The sequence below is a fragment of the Calidris pugnax genome, unplaced genomic scaffold, assembly GCF_001431845.1.
Source record: "Calidris pugnax isolate Ruff unplaced genomic scaffold, ASM143184v1 scaffold113, whole genome shotgun sequence".
In the NCBI taxonomy this organism is placed as follows: domain Eukaryota; kingdom Metazoa; phylum Chordata; class Aves; order Charadriiformes; family Scolopacidae; genus Calidris; species Calidris pugnax.
Genome location: NW_015090879.1, coordinates 3,068,590 through 3,087,073, shown reverse-complemented (window position 1 = coordinate 3,087,073; position 18,484 = coordinate 3,068,590). Strand labels below are relative to the sequence as shown.

At 53.2% G+C, this 18,484-nt stretch overlaps 1 protein-coding gene and 1 long non-coding RNA gene across 2 annotated transcripts in view; one reads left to right on the top strand and one right to left on the bottom strand.

Moving 5' to 3' along the window:
* The window catches only part of EPHA10 (EPH receptor A10), a 57,495-nt gene extending 48,669 nt beyond the window's left edge, over nt 1-8,826 (top strand). The window contains exons 14-18 of the mRNA XM_014946461.1: nt 3,389-3,592; nt 5,831-5,980; nt 6,154-6,347; nt 6,436-6,600; nt 7,716-8,826. Of these exons, the coding sequence (XP_014801947.1) occupies nt 3,389-3,592; nt 5,831-5,980; nt 6,154-6,347; nt 6,436-6,600; nt 7,716-7,830 (828 nt within the window). The 3' untranslated portion in view covers nt 7,831-8,826. The remainder of the gene's footprint in view (nt 1-3,388; nt 3,593-5,830; nt 5,981-6,153; nt 6,348-6,435; nt 6,601-7,715) is intronic.
* A 517-nt stretch (nt 8,827-9,343) lies between these two features.
* Nucleotides 9,344-13,719, bottom strand: LOC106890523. The gene is made up of 2 exons (XR_001412530.1): nt 13,562-13,719; nt 9,344-10,239 (listed from the first exon to the last, which is right to left on the bottom strand). It is a non-coding gene; the product is annotated as an uncharacterized LOC106890523 (long non-coding RNA).
* Nucleotides 13,720-18,484: the final 4,765 nt, after the last annotated feature.

The window sequence follows — 18,484 nt, the reverse complement described above, 5'->3', positions numbered from 1 at the left end:
TAAAGCCACCCTGAACCCGTGCTTTTGAAGGGCTGTCATCCCACGTTATCCCGGAGCAGGGGCTCAGCACAGCTCAGCTCCCCGGGGACCGTGGGCTTGACAGCTCCATCAGCGGGTGTCCATCCTTCCTGCCCACGGGTCACTGCCCTGCCCGAGGAAAGGGCTTTCAGCATTTCACGGGGCGTATGAATTATTCTGTTGGCTTTGCACAAACGGCTACGTGAGAACACAGCTTTGTTTTCTGGGGCTACTCTTGATTAGTGAGCAGCGATAATTTTACAGACAACCCTTGTCAAAGGAAATTCAGACGTCAGGATTGATGAGTTTATTTGATTCCTGGCATATGCCCGTGGAGCGCAGACGTGCTCTTCTGCTCCCTGAAGCATCTCGGAAGCAGCAGAGCCCACGTGCTTCTCGGATGCAGCTCGGCCAGGAGGTATTTTGCTGCCCGTGCTGTTAATCCAGGGACCTGGAACATGGCTGCTGCTGTTCGTGATGATAATGATCTCTCCTAGAGGTGTTGGGAGTGGAGATGGTTGGGGGACTGGAGGATTAGCCCGGGAGGCAGACAGGCTCAGTCCTGGAGGGAGCTGCACTAGGGTGAAGGAGCTGCTCTCCTTTAACATGGAGGTTGTGGCCATGAAGCAGAGCGATTAGGTTCATTTAAACCCACAAAAAATTTCCTAGCAACCTTAAAGCTGAGTCTTTCTGCTTTGCTTATAAGAAGGTGGCAAGTGAGTTCTGCCAGCAGGCCTGAGGATGTGTGACCTGGGAGAGCATTCCCCGGGACAGGCGGGTGGGAGCTCTGCTGAGCCTTTATCACACACTTTTTGTGCCTTTTCCTTCCCTGCAGTTAAAATACCAACCAGGAGGACGTACATCGACCCGGACACTTGTGAAGACCCCATGCAGGCCGTGCACCTCTTTGCCAAAGAGCTGGATAATGCTAGTATTAAAATTGAGAGGATCATCGGGACAGGCAAGTTCTTCCTCGGGGGGCACCGGGGCGGTGTCTGTGTCTGTGGGGCAGTGTCTGTGTGTCCGTGGCCATGGGGGGGTGGCCGTGCTGCTGGCAGTGCCTGTGCCCAGCCAGAGCGGTCCCCTCTCTCTGTGGCACACGGGGCTGGGGGGTATTTTGTTTGGGAGCTCGATTTTTGCATTCCAGTTTGTTTTTCTGAGGCACCGAGTACAGCCAGCCGAGGGAGGCAGAAAGCATCAGCAATTATCTGCATCTGGGCAGTTTGACAGCAGCATGAGAACTATTTATAAATATGTGAACTTAATGATTTATTGATTTTCATCAACTTCACTGCCTAAAACTTAAAAGCAAATTAAAATCCCCTCACTGGGCCCTAGAGCCTTAATCGCTAATGTGTGCCAGAACATGGGAAACACGATTATTCTTTGTCATTTTTTTTCCTAAAGATAAATTCAGCTGCAGGAAAAAAAAAGAGGTGGAGGAAGGGAAGAGGGGAAGGGCTTGTGCACCAGTTTAAAGGACAGCGTTGAAGGGAAGAGGACACTGAAGAGGAGAGGAGGTTATCTTTGTAGCTGCCGAGTGGAGCAGCTGAGATGCTCTTCAGAAACAAATCGGTGTTTGAAAAGTCAAGAAAAATAAGTCAGGAATATATTTAAATAGAAAGAATTTGGGGGTGCATTTGTCTTACTGCTGACCTAACAAGTACTTGGCTTTCAAATCGTTAAAGCTTTTAATAGCTACACATTTTTTGCTGTAAAGCCAATATTGGCCTTTTATTTTATGAATTGGGTGGCTCCTGTTGCCGGGCGCGTGGCTGTGCAGAGGGGATGCTCTGCCCCTGGGAGGAGGAGACCCTGCTGGTGCTGAGAGGGGAAGCAGGAGGGTCCCAGCCTGGGGAGTGTGAGCTCGGTGATGGGGGGCTAATAGTTTTTTCATGAGAAAAAGCGCAATATGCACTTGAGCAGAGTGTGGATGGAATGGCTTAGAGGTGTGGGACGAGGAGGAAGGGATTTCATTGCACCACACATGATTTCAGTATCCCGTGCTGATGCCAAACCTGTGTGTTCAGCAGCGGGGAGGGGGGAAGATGGTGAAGCAGAGTGCTCAGGTGAAGGTTGTAGCCACGCAGGGCTCCGTGTCTCCGAGCCTGCTGGGGGAAATCTTGCTTCTCTGCACAGCAGGACACATCACCCCTTCCACAGGAACGCGCTCCGTGGTCCCAAGGCAAAGGAAGTGTCCCTGGAGGGAAGGTGTGAGGGACGTCGTGCCCTGCGTGGGTGCTGTCTGACTCCTCTCTCTGCCACCCAGGGGAGTTTGGAGAAATCTGCCGGGGGTGCCTGAAGCTGCCCAGCAAGAGGGAGCTGCCTGTGGCCATCCAGACCCTGCGTGCTGGCTGCTCCGAGAAGCAGCAACGCTCCTTCCTGGCCGAGGCTTGCACCATGGGCCAGTTCGACCACTCCAACATCATCCGCCTGGAGGGGGTCGTCACCAGAGGTAGGGGGTCCCGGGCACGGGGGGGTCCCAAGCATGGGGCAGGCTGAGCTTGCAGCATCCTCAGAACTGCTGCTTTGGAGCGATGACCTGATGCCAGAGGTGCAACGCTCTTGCTCTCTGGAAATCAGGTGTTTCCTCCTGTAGTAGCTATTTTAGCCTTCTGATGATTAATAAAATGCTTACGGCTAGACTAATGAATCCAGGTAGTAGGACTGGCTTAGCAGCAAAACTCTGCACTCTTAATAAAAGCAAATTGAAGTGAGGTTCTGTCAGTAAAACAGATGACTCCGACTGCTCCCGGCTCTCGTGGGACTGTGTGCACTGAACTGGTCTGCGGATGCTGTAGTTAAATGGATGTTCATGTAAATCCAAAGAAACGTGAGCGCGTGTGCTGATTTTAACTAGCCTTTTTATTAGGTGAGGAAGTATTTCTGTCCTGAGTCTTGGGCTGAGCTGTTGCCTGTGCTCTCACTGAGCGGTGCTGTGCTCCTTTGTGATGTGGTTCAGTGTCCTGGTAAAAGGAACGTCTGATATTGGGATCCAGAGGGTTCCCAGCTGGGAACCACAGAAAAGCCTCGGACCCACTGCTCATCACAAACTGCCTGAGATAAAGCCCACATCTCCTTTAACCTCTGGGCAGCCCAGGCTGGTCACCCTGGAGTTTGGCACCCAGATTTCTCACCCCCACAGTGTTACAACTGCCCGAGCAATGGGCAGAGCTCACACAGGGCTCCTTGTCTGTCCGTGCAGGGAGCACCATGATGATAGTGATGGAGTACATGGGCAACGGCACGCTGGACTCCTTCCTCAGGGTGAGTGCTCTGGGAGCCCCTGGAAACTGCTGGGGTCTGCTGGTGGTGCCCCCTTGAACTGGGCGTTACTCACCTTTGGCTTTTCCTCCTCTTTTTTTCACAGAAACACGAGGGCCAGTTCTCAGCCGCCCAGCTGGTTGGCATGTTGCAGGGGATTGCCTCTGGCATGAAGTACCTGGCAGAGATGGGTTACATCCATAAAAGCCTGGCCGCACACAAAGTCCTGGTGAACAGCAGCCTGGCCTGCAAAATAACTGGTTTCAGACGGCCACAGGACGACAAGATGGAGACCATCTTCTCCACCATGGTAAGCTGCAGTTCCAAATTCTGTTGTCACTGCTCCCCAAAAGCAAAATGCTGTCAGAAAGGCTACAGAACCCCCGCAGAGGTGGGTGTCCCTGGCTGTGGGCACGGCTGTGCCCAGGACCTGGCATCACCGGAGGGGTTTGCAGCCCACTCGGGACGCAGAGGATCAAATAAATCCAAAGCCAGGGAGCTTCCACAGGTGGAGTTAATATGACACATGGCAATCCTGCTCCAGAACCAGGATTTTTCTGAGGCTCCCATTTCCTTCCTCATGTGTGAACGTGGGCTCTGCCTCTCAGCACCACCTTTCTCCGCTGGGAAGGGAATGTGTTTGGCCAGGGACCCGCTCCTTGCCCGCAGCCCGGCCCCGTGTCTCTGTGGGCTGGCAGAGAGGTGGCTGGAGGCAGCTCTGGCAGCCTCAGAGCTCCTTATGTCCGTTTTTATCAGTTGTAATGAAATTCATGGTTTTCAATTAAGAATTTAAGTCCTACTTGATTCACACTCCTGCCTTGTCAGCTCTGCCAGGCGGCACGTCTCCCGAGCACTGGTGTGTGTGTGTGTGTGTGTGTGTAGGAGCTGCCCGGGAGCCCCTGGGTGCAGAGTTGGGGGCTGCCCTCGTACCCCGAAGCCCCCCAGCCCCCCACTCTCCCCCGGGGTGTCCTTCACACACGGCGTCAGCGCGTTTCCCTGTTTGTGTCCAGTTTTGGGCCCCCTACCATAAAAAAGACATCGAGGTGCTGGAGCGGGTCCAGAGAAGGGCGACAAAGCTGGTGAGGGGTCTGGAGAGTAAGTCTTATGAGGAGAGGCTGAGGGAACTGGGGTTGTTCAGCCTGGAGAAGAGGAGGCTGAGGGGAGACCTTATTGCTCTCTACAACTCCCTGAAAGGAGGGTGTAGAGAGGTGGGGGTCGGTCTCTTCTCTCAAGTCCCAGGCGACAGGACAAGAGGAAATGGCCTCAAGTTGCGCCAGGGGAGGTTCAGGCTGGATATTAGGAAAAATTTCTTCACTGAAAGGGTTCTCGGCCATTGGAATGGGCTGCCCAGGGAGGGGGTTGAGGCCCCATCCCTGGAGGCGTTCAAAAGACGGGTTGATGTAGTGCTGGGAGGTATGGTTTAGTGATGGTGATGCTCCTTGTTTGTTGTGTGGGTGTCTATTTTTGTCAGTTAGGTGACGGTTGGACAAGATGATCTTTAAGGTCCCTTCCAACCTAGAAGATTCTGGGATTCTGTGAGCATCACTGCGTTCCCCACCGCAGAGCAGTGGGACCCACTTCATTTGGTGCAGCTGCCCCGTGTCAGCCGGGGCCGTTAGTGCAGCGTGTTAACTGGGCATTAATATTTTAAAAAGCATCAATTCCTCACTCAAATGAGCCCTTGCTGTGTGCAGGGAGCAGCGGGCAGCACCGAGGAGGCTGCAGCTGCTTGTAGGAACCTGGTCCCGGTGCAGGGGATGGGGGTCCTGGGGGGAAGGAGCCTGTTGGCAGGGTTTGGTCTGGGGCAGGGTTTGGTCTGGGGCAGGGTTTGGTCTGGGGCAGGCTCTGCAGGAGCTGCTGCCATCGAGCCGGCCAGGGCAGGAGGAGTCTGGAAAACTTCAGCCATTATCAGCTTTGGGAGGTGCAGGCTCAGCGCAGGGGGGGCACCACTGTCCCAAAGAGCCCCTGGCAAAGTGTGACCCCCACTCACTGGCCATGGGGAGCGTGTCCTGCAGGGCTGTGGGCTCTCCTGCCCAAAGCTCCCTGAGCTGCCCTGGCACCGTCCGGAGCAGCCCCCGCTGAGCCAGGGGCAGGGAGAGCCCAGCAGGAGCCCTGGCCTCTCCCACCACGGCACAGTGGGGCTGTGGCTTTGGGGTCAAGGTCTCCCCACTGTTAATTGCAATTAGCTGCATTTCTCTGTCACCTGCTTCCCCTGGTGCATCCGGAGGGTTCTGCAGATGCCGAGAGGGGGGTTGCTCACTGCAGGAGAGCACGGCAGGGTGGAGGGACTCTGTGTTTGCGCAGCTCTGAAATGGCTTTCATTAAATATTAATGTAGAAAATGCCATCAGCTCTTCCCAGAGACATTCTCTTCTGCCATTAATATTTCAGGACTCGCATTCCCGTGTAGCATACAGTTGCGTGGCCGTTTTAAAACAAATTGAGGTGAAAGTTTTCTGTTAGTACTAAATCAGCACACGGTGTGTGGGCTGGCTCCGTGTCTGCCTTGTGGTCCCAGGCACAGCTTTCCTCCCTTTCTGCCCCTCCAGCGAGGGAAGAGCCTGGTGCTGTGGTTGGCCCCCGAAGCCATCCAGTATCACCACTTCAGCCCGGCCAGTGACGTGTGGAGCTTCGGCATCGTCATGTGGGAAGTGATGTCCTACGGGGAGCGACCCTACTGGGACATGTCCAACCAGGACGTGAGTCACCGGCAGCCGCGCAGTAGGTGATGGCGTTGCCGTTGCTAATGGGGTGGCAGGTGGCTTCACGGTGCACGGAGGAGCTGCTGGGGGGTGTGAGGAGGGGGGGCTTGCCCCGGGGGATCCTGCCATCAGCAGTGCTTGACCCTGTCCCCTCACCTCCTCTGCTGCAGGTGATGAAGGCTGTGGAGGACGGGTTCCGCCTGCCTGCCCCAGTGAACTGCCAACCACCGCTCCACCAGCTCATGCTGGACTGCTGGCAGAAGGACCGCAGCCAGAGACCCAAGTTCTCCCACATCCACAACATCCTGAGCAAGATGGTGCAGAGCCTGGAACCCCCGCAGTGCCCCAGCTCCACCTGCAGCAGGTGACCCCCCCCACCTCCTCCTCCTCCTCTTCCTCTGCTGCCCGTTGTTCTGCCCGTTCCCCTCCTCACCGCCCCGCTCTGTTGGCAGGTCCCACAGCACGTCCATCCCCCTCACCGAGCGCACCTTCTCGGCCTTCCCGTCTTTCGGCTCCGTGGGCGAGTGGCTGGAAGCGATAGAGATGGGCAGGTACAAAGACAACTTCACCGCCGCGGGCTACTGCTACCTGGAGTCGGTGGCCAGGATGACAGCCCAGTAAGTAACTGGTTTCTTGGCTCTCACTGCGTGTCGCCGGGCGTCACTAAACGGGGGACAGATCTTCCAAAACTTGTCTGTAAGGTCTCGATGGCGTGAGCCGGGGCTGCGTGTGTCGTGCGTCTCAGTTGCTGATTTTTGACGTTGAGATTTAAACCTGGAGTTTGTGAGTTGAACCTCTTGTCTCTACACAAGGGTGGTGTTGCCTTTCCCTTCTGGTGAGGCCACACCTCGAGTGTTGTGTCCAGTTTTGGGCACCTCAACACAAGAGAGACCTCGAGGTGCTGGAGCGAGTGCAGAGGAGGGCAACAAAACTGGTGAGGGGGCTGGAAAACAAATCGTATGAGGAGCAGCTGAGGGAGTTGGGACTGTTTCGTGTGAGGAAGAGGAGGCTGAGGGGAGACCTCATCACTCTCTACAACTACGTGAAAGGACACTGTAGAGAGGTTGGTGCTGGTCTCTTCTCACAGGTAATTAGTGACAGAACGAGAGGGAATGGCTTCAAGCTCCAACAGGGGAGGTTTAGACTGAACATTAGGAAAGAATTTTTCACCGAAAGAGTGGTCGGGCATTGGAACAGGCTGCCCAGGGAGGGGGGGGAGTCCCCATCCCTGGCTGTGTTTAAGGGCCGTTTAGATGCAGTGCTGAGGGACATGGTGTAGGGGAGGACTTTGTAGAGTAGGGGAGATGGTTGGACTCGATGATCCCAAGGGTCTCTTCCAACCTAGACCATTCTATGATTCTGGAAAGCAGAGTCAAATCTCATGCCATTTGCTGATAACCTGTCACAAGACAGCGTGGGGGCAGCCCTCTCACACCCGGGGTGTGCTACCCCCAAATTCCTGAGCCCCTATCACTTTGCTGGGACAACAGACCGGGGGATTTCTTGAATGGTCTGAAACCTGCTGAAGGTTGATGACCTGATGACCAGGCTGATGGTCAGAAACCCTGTGCTGCCCTTCCCCGGGAGCAGTTGGTGTCGGGGCAGAAACCCTGTGCTGCCCTTCCCCGGGAGCGTGTCGGGGCATTTCATAGAATCGGAGAATGGTTACGGTTGCAATTTCACAGTCTGAGCTGGTTTTTTTTGTGGCTGACGGGGGGGGCTCGTGTTGCAGAGATGTCCTCAGCCTGGGGATCACGCTGGCGGAGCACCAGACCACCATCCTGAGCGGGATCCAGACGCTGCGAGCCCAGGTGATCCAGATGCACGGCCGAGGAGTGCAGGTGTGAAGCAGCCCCCCGAGGTGCAGAGCAGGGACCTGGCACCCCCGGGGAGGGGACAAGAGCCGGCCCCGAACCGCACCGAGTCTCGGAAACGTCGTGGTTTCAGATGGGCTGTAGAAATCACCAGGCTGCTGTCATTCCACGTGGTGGGAGAGCAGGGCTTCCTGACCCCTGAGCCAGGGAAGCTGAGGATTCCCAGGACGTGTGTGTCGTGCCTGGTGGACGTGGCTCTCCCCAGCACTGTTTTGTAAGCTGAGTCAAACTGTAACGATGCCATTTCCTATGGTAATTAGGTGAACAGGGTGGATGGACATTTGTGCACTGTCTTAATCCAGAGCTGAGCATTTTCGTATCTAGCATCCTACTGGTGAGATCCATGGGTATTTTTATATACAAGGTGACATGTTCTAGCAACCCCACAAGGAGCTTTTATTGCTTTTATTTTTAGAGACCAGAGCACAGCTCACACCCAGCGCCCACTTCTGGAAGGTGACTTTCCCCATCTGCTCTGCTGAAAGGAAACTCTTTCCCAGCCGGGTCCCTTCTGCTCCAAGAGTTACTTCACTGAGTCTTGACGCCACAGTTGGTGAACAAAACCCAACTTTTGCCTCTCTTCCCTGCCTCCTGCCTTGTGGTCAGTGGGCAGAGTGTCCCACATCTTGCCTTTGGGCTTCCTGGGCAGCTGTGATGGGCTCTGAGCCCTTCCCTGGGCTGACACCAGAGCCTGGGCTCTCCCTGCTGTCAGCTCAGCTGGAGCATCCAAGGTGTCCACTCTGCCTCAGAGCAGGAGATGGATGAGTGCTCTTCCCTCTCCAGCTCTGGAAGCTTTTGCAGAGAAAAAGGTTGTTGTTTTTTTTTTTTTTTTTTTTTGAACAGCACTTAATTCAACCCACAGCAGCAGGAAGGAACCTCCCAATTCAGCCAGAAATGGGATGAAAACCTAGGAACTGGTTTGGAGTCAGAGACAGCGGGCATGGCTGTGCTTTGGGTGGACACCTCCGGTGTCTCGACAGCGGGCATGGCTGTGCTTTGGGTGGACGCCCCCCCATGTCTGCTCTGGCCACTGGAAGGGCTACCTCAGCTGTGGTGAGTGCCTTCCACTCCTCTGGCTGTCCCCTGCCCGGCTGGGAGCAGGGAAGGGGAAGGCAGGAGCTGCCTGGAGTGTCTGGGCTGTGCCAGGACCTCATTTTCCCCGTAGGTTTTGTGCTGGGCAGAGGTCCCTGCGGCACCCCCAGCCTCTGCCACGGGGCACAGCCTGGACCTGGGTGTCTGAGGGGCTGTGCCAAGGGGCACCAGACTGACTGGTGCCAGGGCTTGGGCACAACTGGCCACTGCAGCCATGGGATCCCTGAAATCCTGCCGTGCAACCCGGGGCACATCAGCACTTTATTTTGTTGCAGAGCGCGGCGCTGCTGCCTCGCACCCTGGCAGTTCCCCCTGACGGAAGGCATAAATAGCATCTGCTTAATAATACAAGTTTCCTTGAAGTTAGTTAATTAAATGGGTCTTTGCAGGCTTGTACGGAGTTTTGTAAGCCGTTTATTATCATCTGTAAGTATTGCAAGTGAATTATTAATGACGAATAGCAAAGATTTACACAGGGAGTGAATGCTGAGGGAGATATTCGCAGTCGGCTCCTCCTGGGAGCCTGCTCCCGGGGAAGGGGACTCCAAATGGTGATGGAGCAAAGGGCCCCAAGGCAGCCTCTGCCCTGGCATCTTCCTTCTCTCCCAGCTGTGCAGAGTGGCAGGACCCTGGGTGCTGGAGTCTGAACTGGGATCCAGCTTCTGCTGAGTAAGGTCATGGTGGTTTCCTTCTCCCCGGGGTTGGATCCAGGAGTGCTGGAGCCTGATGGAGCACAGAGCTCCTGAGCATTTGCTGCTCTCCGGGGTGAACAAGGTCTTTCTTTCCTACCACCACTCTCATTCTCCAATATGTCACTTAGTTTTTTTAATGGGAGTAATTTGTCTTTCCGTTTGGCCCGTGGCCGGTCGGTCACTCGCCATCCTGCTGCTTCACACCCAGAAGAGTGATAACGGTGAACAAAAACCTTCATTTGGTAGAAATGCCAGATCCTGAGGATCAAGTGCAATTTGTATGCTCTTTTATGTTTACATTTTATCTATAGAGAAATTATATTATAGTTCTCTGGGCAGAGAGTTGAACCAACTTGATTCCGGATCCTCTCCCTGCTCCTGTCGCCTCCGCCGGGGTTTCCAGCAGCTCCATCCTCGGGATGCCCAGGATTCTGTGGAGATGTCACCGCTTTTGGGGCTGGCTCCAGGTTAGTGCAGCTGCTCTCCAGGAGGTCTGGGGACATCCAGGGCTTGGTGACAAGGTGGTTCAGGGTCTGGGACACAGCAGGCAGCGACAGGTTTCTCTTGACCCCCCCGGGACAGAGTTAGCTGTCTAGCACTGCAACAACAGGCACTTTTAACTAAGCTCCTCATCAACACTGAAGATATTAAAATATGCAGATTAAGCTCTAGATTTGGGGTGGGCAGGACACGTGGCTCCGCGGTACAGCACTCCCTCCATGAAACCAAAACTGGAATCAAGTTGGTTTATCTCCCGATGCTTTTGATATTCATTAACCATGTGTTATATAGTGTAAATACTTACTTGAGAAGTCAATATATATTTTTATAAGCTTGAAACAAATGTAATATAATATCATAAGGGACACTGTGTGCATTTCATGTTTGAGCTACAGTCAGACATCCCCAGGGAATCACTGTTGGTTTGGAATAATTAATAATAGTAATAATAATTAAAAAAAAATGGTACTAAAGATCTATTGACATTTTTGTTAATTTTGTATTTATTGAACTATGTTTAAAGATTGCAATAATGAGATACCTAAATACCGAAGTAAAAGCAACCACTAATTCTGCCCTGGCTTGGCTTGTGTGGGTTATTTCAGGTGTTCTGATGAGAAGTGCCCCTTCAGCAGGTGCCGGGGGGCAGCTCTGGAAGCAGCGAGGTGTGAAATGGGGGTGTTGTTTTATCAAATTTGGGGTCCTTTTGCTGCTGCAGAGGTGACAGTGGAATTCTGGATGGTGGTTTCTTGCTATCGATGCTGGGTGAGGGGGAAGTGCCCATTACTGACGTGGTGTTCTGTAGGCACAAGGCTCTGCTGTTGGCCCCTGGGGATGCTGCTCATGGGGGGCAGGACCCCAAAACCTTGGAAGTGCTCCCTTCTGGATGGTGGTTTCTTGCTATCGATGCTGGGTGAGGGGGAAGTGCCCATTACTGACGTGGTGTTCTGTAGGCACAAGGCTCTGCTGTTGGCCCCTGGGGATGCTGCTTATGGGGGGCAGGACCCCAAAATCTTGGTTAGCACTCCCCGTGTGGAGCTGTCAGTACAAGTGCAATTGTCAGAGCAATATCCCTGTTGTGTGAGAGTGTGGGGACGCTGCTGAGCAGAGGGAAAACCCTGCAGTTACTGTGCTCAAGGCATGTGATTGAGTAAATGAAAGCAGAGTATGGCCAGCATGTTAAATGCAAACAACATTTAGAAATAATTCACTAGCTCCCATTATCCCTTTCTTGGGCTGCTTAATTTGTTGGCATTAAGGGCACACAAGGGGTTGCTGTCCCACTGCAGCACTTCATGCGCTGCCTGTCGTGGAGGCAGAATTTCTGTTTTATCAGGTCAGGCTGCTGCACTGAGCGGTGTCAGAGTCCCCCTGTCTGAGCTGGGAGCTTTGTCCTTAAACTTGGTGCTCGCAGTTTTATGGCTGCCCTGTTGCAGTGATGGATTGCACGGGCTGAAGCTGCTGCTCCCTCTCCCCCCACCCTCTGCTGATGGAGCTGACCAGGCCGCCAATATTTTCAGCACAACAGCCCAGAGAAAGCCCCTCTCCATCTAATTCTGCTTCCCTGATCTGGAGGTTTGAGGGGAAAATTACAACCTGGTCTGCAACTGTGCGTTTGTCTTGTATATTCAGCAATGGACCTGCAGCTTCTGACACAGGGGGTGTCTTTTTGAAGAGGAAAACAAGGTCTGGAACAGCACAGCCACCACTTCGTGCGTGGCTGGCCCATGGCTGAGTGGTGCCAGCCTCAGCTCCTGCACCCAGAGAGCTTCCTGGGATGAGGAGTGGGGGACATTGCTCTCTGGTGACAAAGGAGGGATCAATAAGATGTTATGGCCGAGACACAGTAAAATAAATGGGAGAGGCAGCAGGAAAAGGCAGGTGCTGCCCCAGATGGGGGCATTTTTTAAATCATGAATTGCATGGTGCTGATGAGAGCAGCTGGCACAGGGTTTGGGGAGAGCAGAGGAGGAGCCAGTCCTCCTCTTGCTTCTGCTTTCCAGCCTCAGACATGAAATCCATCCCATTCCTCGGTGGGAGTTTACAGCTGCGTGGCCCGACGAGGCCAGGATGAGCTGCCGCTGCCTCAGGGACAAGAGTGATGCCCTTGGAATATTAAAAAGAGCAATGTTTAAATATGAAGGACTGCTAATTATCAGGAAGAGCTGCTGCCATCTATCACCGTAATCAGTGATCTGTCAGTTCAAGTGTCACTGGGACGGATGCACCTTTCTTCCTTGTATTAATCTCCCACTGTCCTGGTGAGTGAGGAAGGGGCACGGCCAAACCCCACGGCTCTTCCTGCCCTCCCCCAGGGCTGTGTGTCCTCCCCGCTGTGGTGCCACCCTGGGCTGGGTGGCCACCAGCAGCACTGGCCCCTGGGTAGCCTTTGCACTTACTGTGTCCTGCTGACAACAGACCCATCTGCCCGGCAGCAAGAGATGCCTGGAGCACTTACTGTGTCCTGCTGACAACAGACCCATCTGCCTGGCAGGCACAGGAGCCATTTAATTACACAATTATAGATGTCTTTGGCAGCCTTATCTTGCTGAGGCTGACAGGCACCTTCAGCATCAGACAAAGAGCCGCGTTATCACCTGATGGCAGCGGCCACCTCCCTGGGCAGCAGCCACCGTGCCGCAGAGTCTCTGCTTTGACTTGCAGGGAAATGCAGTGTGTCAGGTGTCACGTCACGCTGCCTCCACACGGGATGTGCCACTGCAAATCAAACGCCCCAAAATAAAACTTTTCCTCTTAAAATAAACTCGTCACTGTAAATTTAAACTCTTGCCAAAGAATCGTGATTCGACATGAGTTGCTTTTGCCAGTAATTTACAAAAGTGGGTGGTTTTAATTACTATTTATAATATGTGTGAGAGTCTAAAGAGAGATACAAAGGTGTCTGTGTCCAAATATGCGTTAGCTGTACAACACAAACCCCACATCCCTAATGTAGCTCCAACACAGCAGAGCTGGAGAGGGAGTGAAACAATTCCCTCTGAGCCATCGCGTGATCCCGGTAAGTGCCAAGGGGCTTGGGGATGGGCTGCCCTTCCCACTCCATGGAAAAAACAGCAGCAGGGGAGGGAAGGGGGAACCATGATGCTGGGCTGCTCTGTGCTGCCTCTGAAACCAGCATCAAGAGATGACAAGGGGACAACAAGATGTATAGGCTCAGATCAGAATTTTGCCAGACTTCCCGTGTCAGCGAGGAGCTGGGAATAAAAGGAAATCTGTCAGAGTCCAAGAACCTAAAATACAAGACGCAGCGAGGAGCTGTTGGTTATTGATGATGAGATCTCTGAAATTTGGCTGCTATGCGTCAATGTCAAACTGCACTGAAAGATTCTGTGTGTTCCTCTGATTAAAATTCAGCAGCCTGAGGTACTTTAAGTGGTTCTCGAGAGACAAAAACTTACAAAATTCCGCAAGGCGAGACGGGATCCTGTCTTGTCAACAGACCGCAAGAAAAATTTCAGTTTCCCAGCCTCAGGAAGGGCATTTTTTCTGGGAAAAGCCACGATCTGTGGGTGATGCTGATTAGCACAGTCACTAATCACGATGGCTCGCTTGATTGGTGTATGCAGCCCTGGAACCACGGGGAAACAACGAGGCGGTGGCATCTCTTGGATAATCACGATGGCTCGCTTGATTGGTGTATGGAACCATGGGGAAACGACGAGGCGGTGGCATCTCTTGGCCTGTTTGGCTGCAAAGACAAAATGCTTGTGGTGAGCGTGGTGCTGGCAGTGCCATCAGACCCCCGTGTCCCCTTCATTCAGTTTGCCCATGGGACCCACCCAAGCCCCAACCACAGCAAATGGACCTCAGGCAAAGCTGCTCCACATTGGCCACCACCCATCACACAACAGCCACGTGTCCCTGTCACCCTCCTCCTGGGTCCCCAACCTGTCCCAGCCTCCGCCAGGACACAACGAAATGCAGGTGACAAAAGAGCAAGGTGGCATCCGCCAAGGGCTGGGGCTCCATTATTGATTTGAGGAATGTTTCAAACAGATCATTTATTTTCATTAGACTTCTGCCGACGTCTTCATATCAGTGTCCCCTACGTAGGTCGACATCTGTCCTCGGGAATGCTTTAATTGCATTTTCTCCGCTTTACGCAGCTCTTAGCTAATGCATTCTGGCTTCATTAGATTAGACACCTATTGTCCTGAGGATGTTGTCATGTTTTCAAATGGCTTCAATCAGCACCTCCCAGGCACCAGCTATTTTGGGATATAATAAAAGTGAAACCTCATTCAGGCTGGGTGAGTAATGGAGGTGCATTTCCCAGCCCCCATCCAGCCTGGCTTTAAATTTGACTCACTGACATCCCCCTGGATGCCGGCAGAACACAATTAAGCCTCTTGTCTTGCAGGCATTGTCCGCGTGGTTACACACTGCTCTGAGGAAGAGCTCTGCAACAGGAACTCGGTTTCTAATGATCTTGTCATCGGGAACAGCACAGAGAGATTAAATGAAAGACCGGGGGAACAGTCAAGATCAAAACTCAGATTTCCAGATGTCCAGAGCATGGCAGGCTCATGGCACTCCGTCTTCTCAGACCCCGCCTGGCAGAGCAGCTCAGGGCACTTGTGTGTGCACCTACCCTTAATGAGAGACAACAAAACACAGGGTGACAGACTCAGAGCCCACCCTCCACCAGCAGCACTGGGGGCTTCTTTCCTTGGCAGCTCCAGGCAAAGGCCCTTCTTAGACCTTGTTCTGCTGCACCTCTTTCCCCCAGGACCCTTCACCAGCACTTACAGCAGCTCCAGTCCCTGCTGCAAATTGGCCACGGGCTCAGGAAATGAAGGCAGAAGGGTCTGGGGCAGGACTCTCCCTCCCCAGTCGCTCTTCTCAGGCAAAAGGGTCATCTCAGCCCTGTCCTCTTGGCACGAGCTACCACAATATCTGTATCTATCCTTTTCACCCCACAGGCGGTATTTTGACTTCTGGAATTCATCTTACCTACACGAGGGACTCTAAATATATCCCAGACAATTTCCTCTCCTCATTTTTAATAATCTCTTTCAGCATTAAATTAGTTTTTGAAAATATGTATTGGGATGATAGGCTTTTTATCACAGCTGATAGACAATATTCATCACCCCCACGTCCTAATCCTCACAACACACACGCATTCATTACAGTAGCTCCGCATCAATTTTAACAGCACTTAATTCATTACAACTCCATTACTGCCTGTGCATGCTCCCCGCAACGACTTCACCAGCCATTTGTCACCTGGGTCCCCATGGTGCTGAGGTCACTCCTCAAGCCATGGGACGGGATGGAAGATGCCACTCTGTCTCCACACATGAGCAGGGCTCACTCCAGAAACCTCATGGGGGTGACAGATGGAAAAGCAGAGGTATAAAATCCCTTTTCCTGCCCAGGATCCCTCTCTCTGCTCACCAGGCTGCGAGTGCACGGGGTGTCCACACCCCCATGGGCACAGGGAGGCCGCAATGAGGAGCCACGATGCCCAAGTCAGGCCAGAGCCAAGGGAGTGACATAGTCTGGAGACTGGTGACAACAAGGAAAATCTCAGAAGATGCATTACAATGAGGGTGCAGAGATGGCGAAGCTGCAACCTCTGCCGTGTCCCAGGAGCACAGAGTTGTCTACCTGGCAAAAAATAAATCTCCTCAAGCTCACTGTGCAAAAAGACCAAGGACACAACAACACAGCCACCCCCCGGTCCCTCTGTCAACACCTCTCATCGCCCCTGCCAACAGCCAGCACCTAGAAGAGTAAGAGCAGGATTTACACTCCTCAGCCCACGTGCCAGGCGGTTTATGGCACCGTAAAATGTCTGGGCACCAAGCAAACACAGCTGAGCAATTCTGCACAGCCCTGTGGTTTCCAACACTGCTTTATGACTCCCTTCTACTGCTTTCCCTATTGCCCAGGGCTCCCACCCAGAGCAGAGGACGTGGGACAGAGGAGCGGGTCCCCCATGTTCCCCCTTTGCACTGGGGAGCACTCCCTCCACCAGCATCGCAGAATTAGCCCAGAATCAATTCGACCCACTCTGCCAGGAAAGGAAATACCCCACAACGCTGCTGGTGCCACAGGTGCAGGCAGAAAAGTGCTGCCATTGAATACCTGCAGAGAAAGATCCATCAATAATCCTTGGAGCCAAAAGACAATTATGACCGTAGCAAAGAATTTCAGCCTCCAAACAGGACAAGAATATCGTTGGCGCAGGGAGATCTTGGGAAGACGGAACAGCAACATGGTGGCTCTGTATTTAATATTTTTACTTCTAACCAAAACCAAATTGTGTTTAAGCACAATAACAGGTAAAGCCAGATCATTAGCAGATGTAGAGAGAGAAGAGAATGGCAGAGACCTTCCCTGTAGCCCACAAGCCCCTGCCTGGGTCCACTACGTCCCAGCACCAGCCCCAAGCCTGGCACATCCCCTCCAGAGTGGTCAAGAGACCACCACAAGTCTGCAGCCTCCAAAAGCCCTGTTCTGTGCTGTCGCTGTGCTCCTGCCTGCACTGCCCACAGCCAGGGCTCGCCTCCCCCGGTCCAGGCTCCTGCTCTGCATCAAGAAACTTCCCACAGCAAACAGCAGACACAGCGGGGAACAGATGGCGAGTGCCAGATGGGTGAGGTGTCTGAGGAGGAAGATGTTATTACCTGGAGTGAGCCATGAGCTCCAACCATCCCACTCCACACTATCGGCAATTAACTCAGGCTATTAACATCAAACTTTGTCTCCAATAGTTCCCTCCCTCCCCCCTTCTAGGTGAGCTGGATATTCAATGGGAAAACGAACCTGTAATTCATTTCCAGCAAGATGCCTGGTTCCTCAAACAAGCGAGAAACCGCCAGAGGGGTTATTTGCCAAAAATAATGGGATTACTATCGGTCGGCGCCATCCCAAAGGGAGAGGGAAATTGGTTCTCCCTTGCAAGGGCTTTTATTTATAGCAAGCAGGTGCCTTGTCGCTGTTTCATCCTGTGCTGGCACATCACGGATGTGTCCTTGCAGGGGATGCTCTGCCCCACAGAGCACTTCTCCACGCGCGGTCACCGCTGCCCTCTCTGCTGCCAGGGGGGACTTGGCTCTGCCTCGTTTGTTGTGAAGCCCAAAGCTATTGCTTTTCACATCTCTGCCCCTTTCTGTCTGGCGGGATAACAGCATCCCTTTTTTTAACCTGTAAGAGCTGCCAGCTCCAAGCAGCTCTTGGCAAGCAGTTTCCTTGTCTGGGTGATTCCTACAGAGCTGCATCTCCCATCCTCTTTGTGTGCAGTAACTGAACCACAGAAAGAGAGCAGGAGTGTCTGCGAGCGCGCACCAGCCGAGTGCTGGCCCTGGCCTGGCCATGCTCCCCTCCTGGGCTGCCCACTCCAGACAGAAGAGGTTTCAATCGCACTTTCCATCTGGCATTGATTACCATCCAATTCCTCCCACCTTCATTTGCAGTCAGCAGCGGCGGCCTGACTGACATTGAGGGGGAACAACTCCTCAGATCCCATCAATCAAGTGCCATCCGGATCCAGCTTCCCGGGCTCCTGGACCACAAGGTCACCCCCAGAGGGGCATCAGCAGATGCAAAGCTCTCCTTGTGCCCCACGACAGGCAGGAGGGAGACCTATTCTGTTTGTGCAGAGGAGTCAAAGCCACCCAGCAGCAGGGACAGGCACAAATAGGGCCACCAGGGCCAGCCCTCCCCCTGGTCTGCACACTCAGGACAGCTGAACCCCTCCATGGCTAAGGCATGCTACAGAGAAAAAAAAACACTTACTGCTCACAGAAGGTACCATTTGCAGATGCTCATCACACCAAATTGCTCTGCAATTAGTGTTCTTCATGAAGGTGAACTGAGGCCCTTTGCAGAAGGGAAGTCGTATTTCCTAAGGGAAACCAGAGAAACAATCTCCCACATTGGATTTAATTCCTGTAGGAGCAGAGGCACAGAGGGGCTCTGCTGTCACCACTCCTGCTTCTCACCCTCCCTCCAGCGTGTCCCTGCCCATCCTCTCCCTGGACCAGCAGTCGAGGCCTTGCCTCAGTCCTGCCTGGAATCTGCAAAGTTGGCTGGGAGAAGCTGCAATCAGTGCTCAACCCCCTAATACCATTTTTATGAGTGACGCAGGACAAGGATGAATTGTGGTTTTCCACTGGCTTTATGCTCTGGTACCTTGTGATCAACACTCATCCCCCTCAATTCGGGGGTGCAGCCAGGTCCCAGCACCACTCAGGGTCACAACAGCAGCTGAGACCTTACTACCTCACCACAAATGAATTAATTTCAAATTGTGCATGAAACACCTTGCCGTCCCTGAACTGTGCAAAATCAGCAGGGTTTGTTCTGTGTAA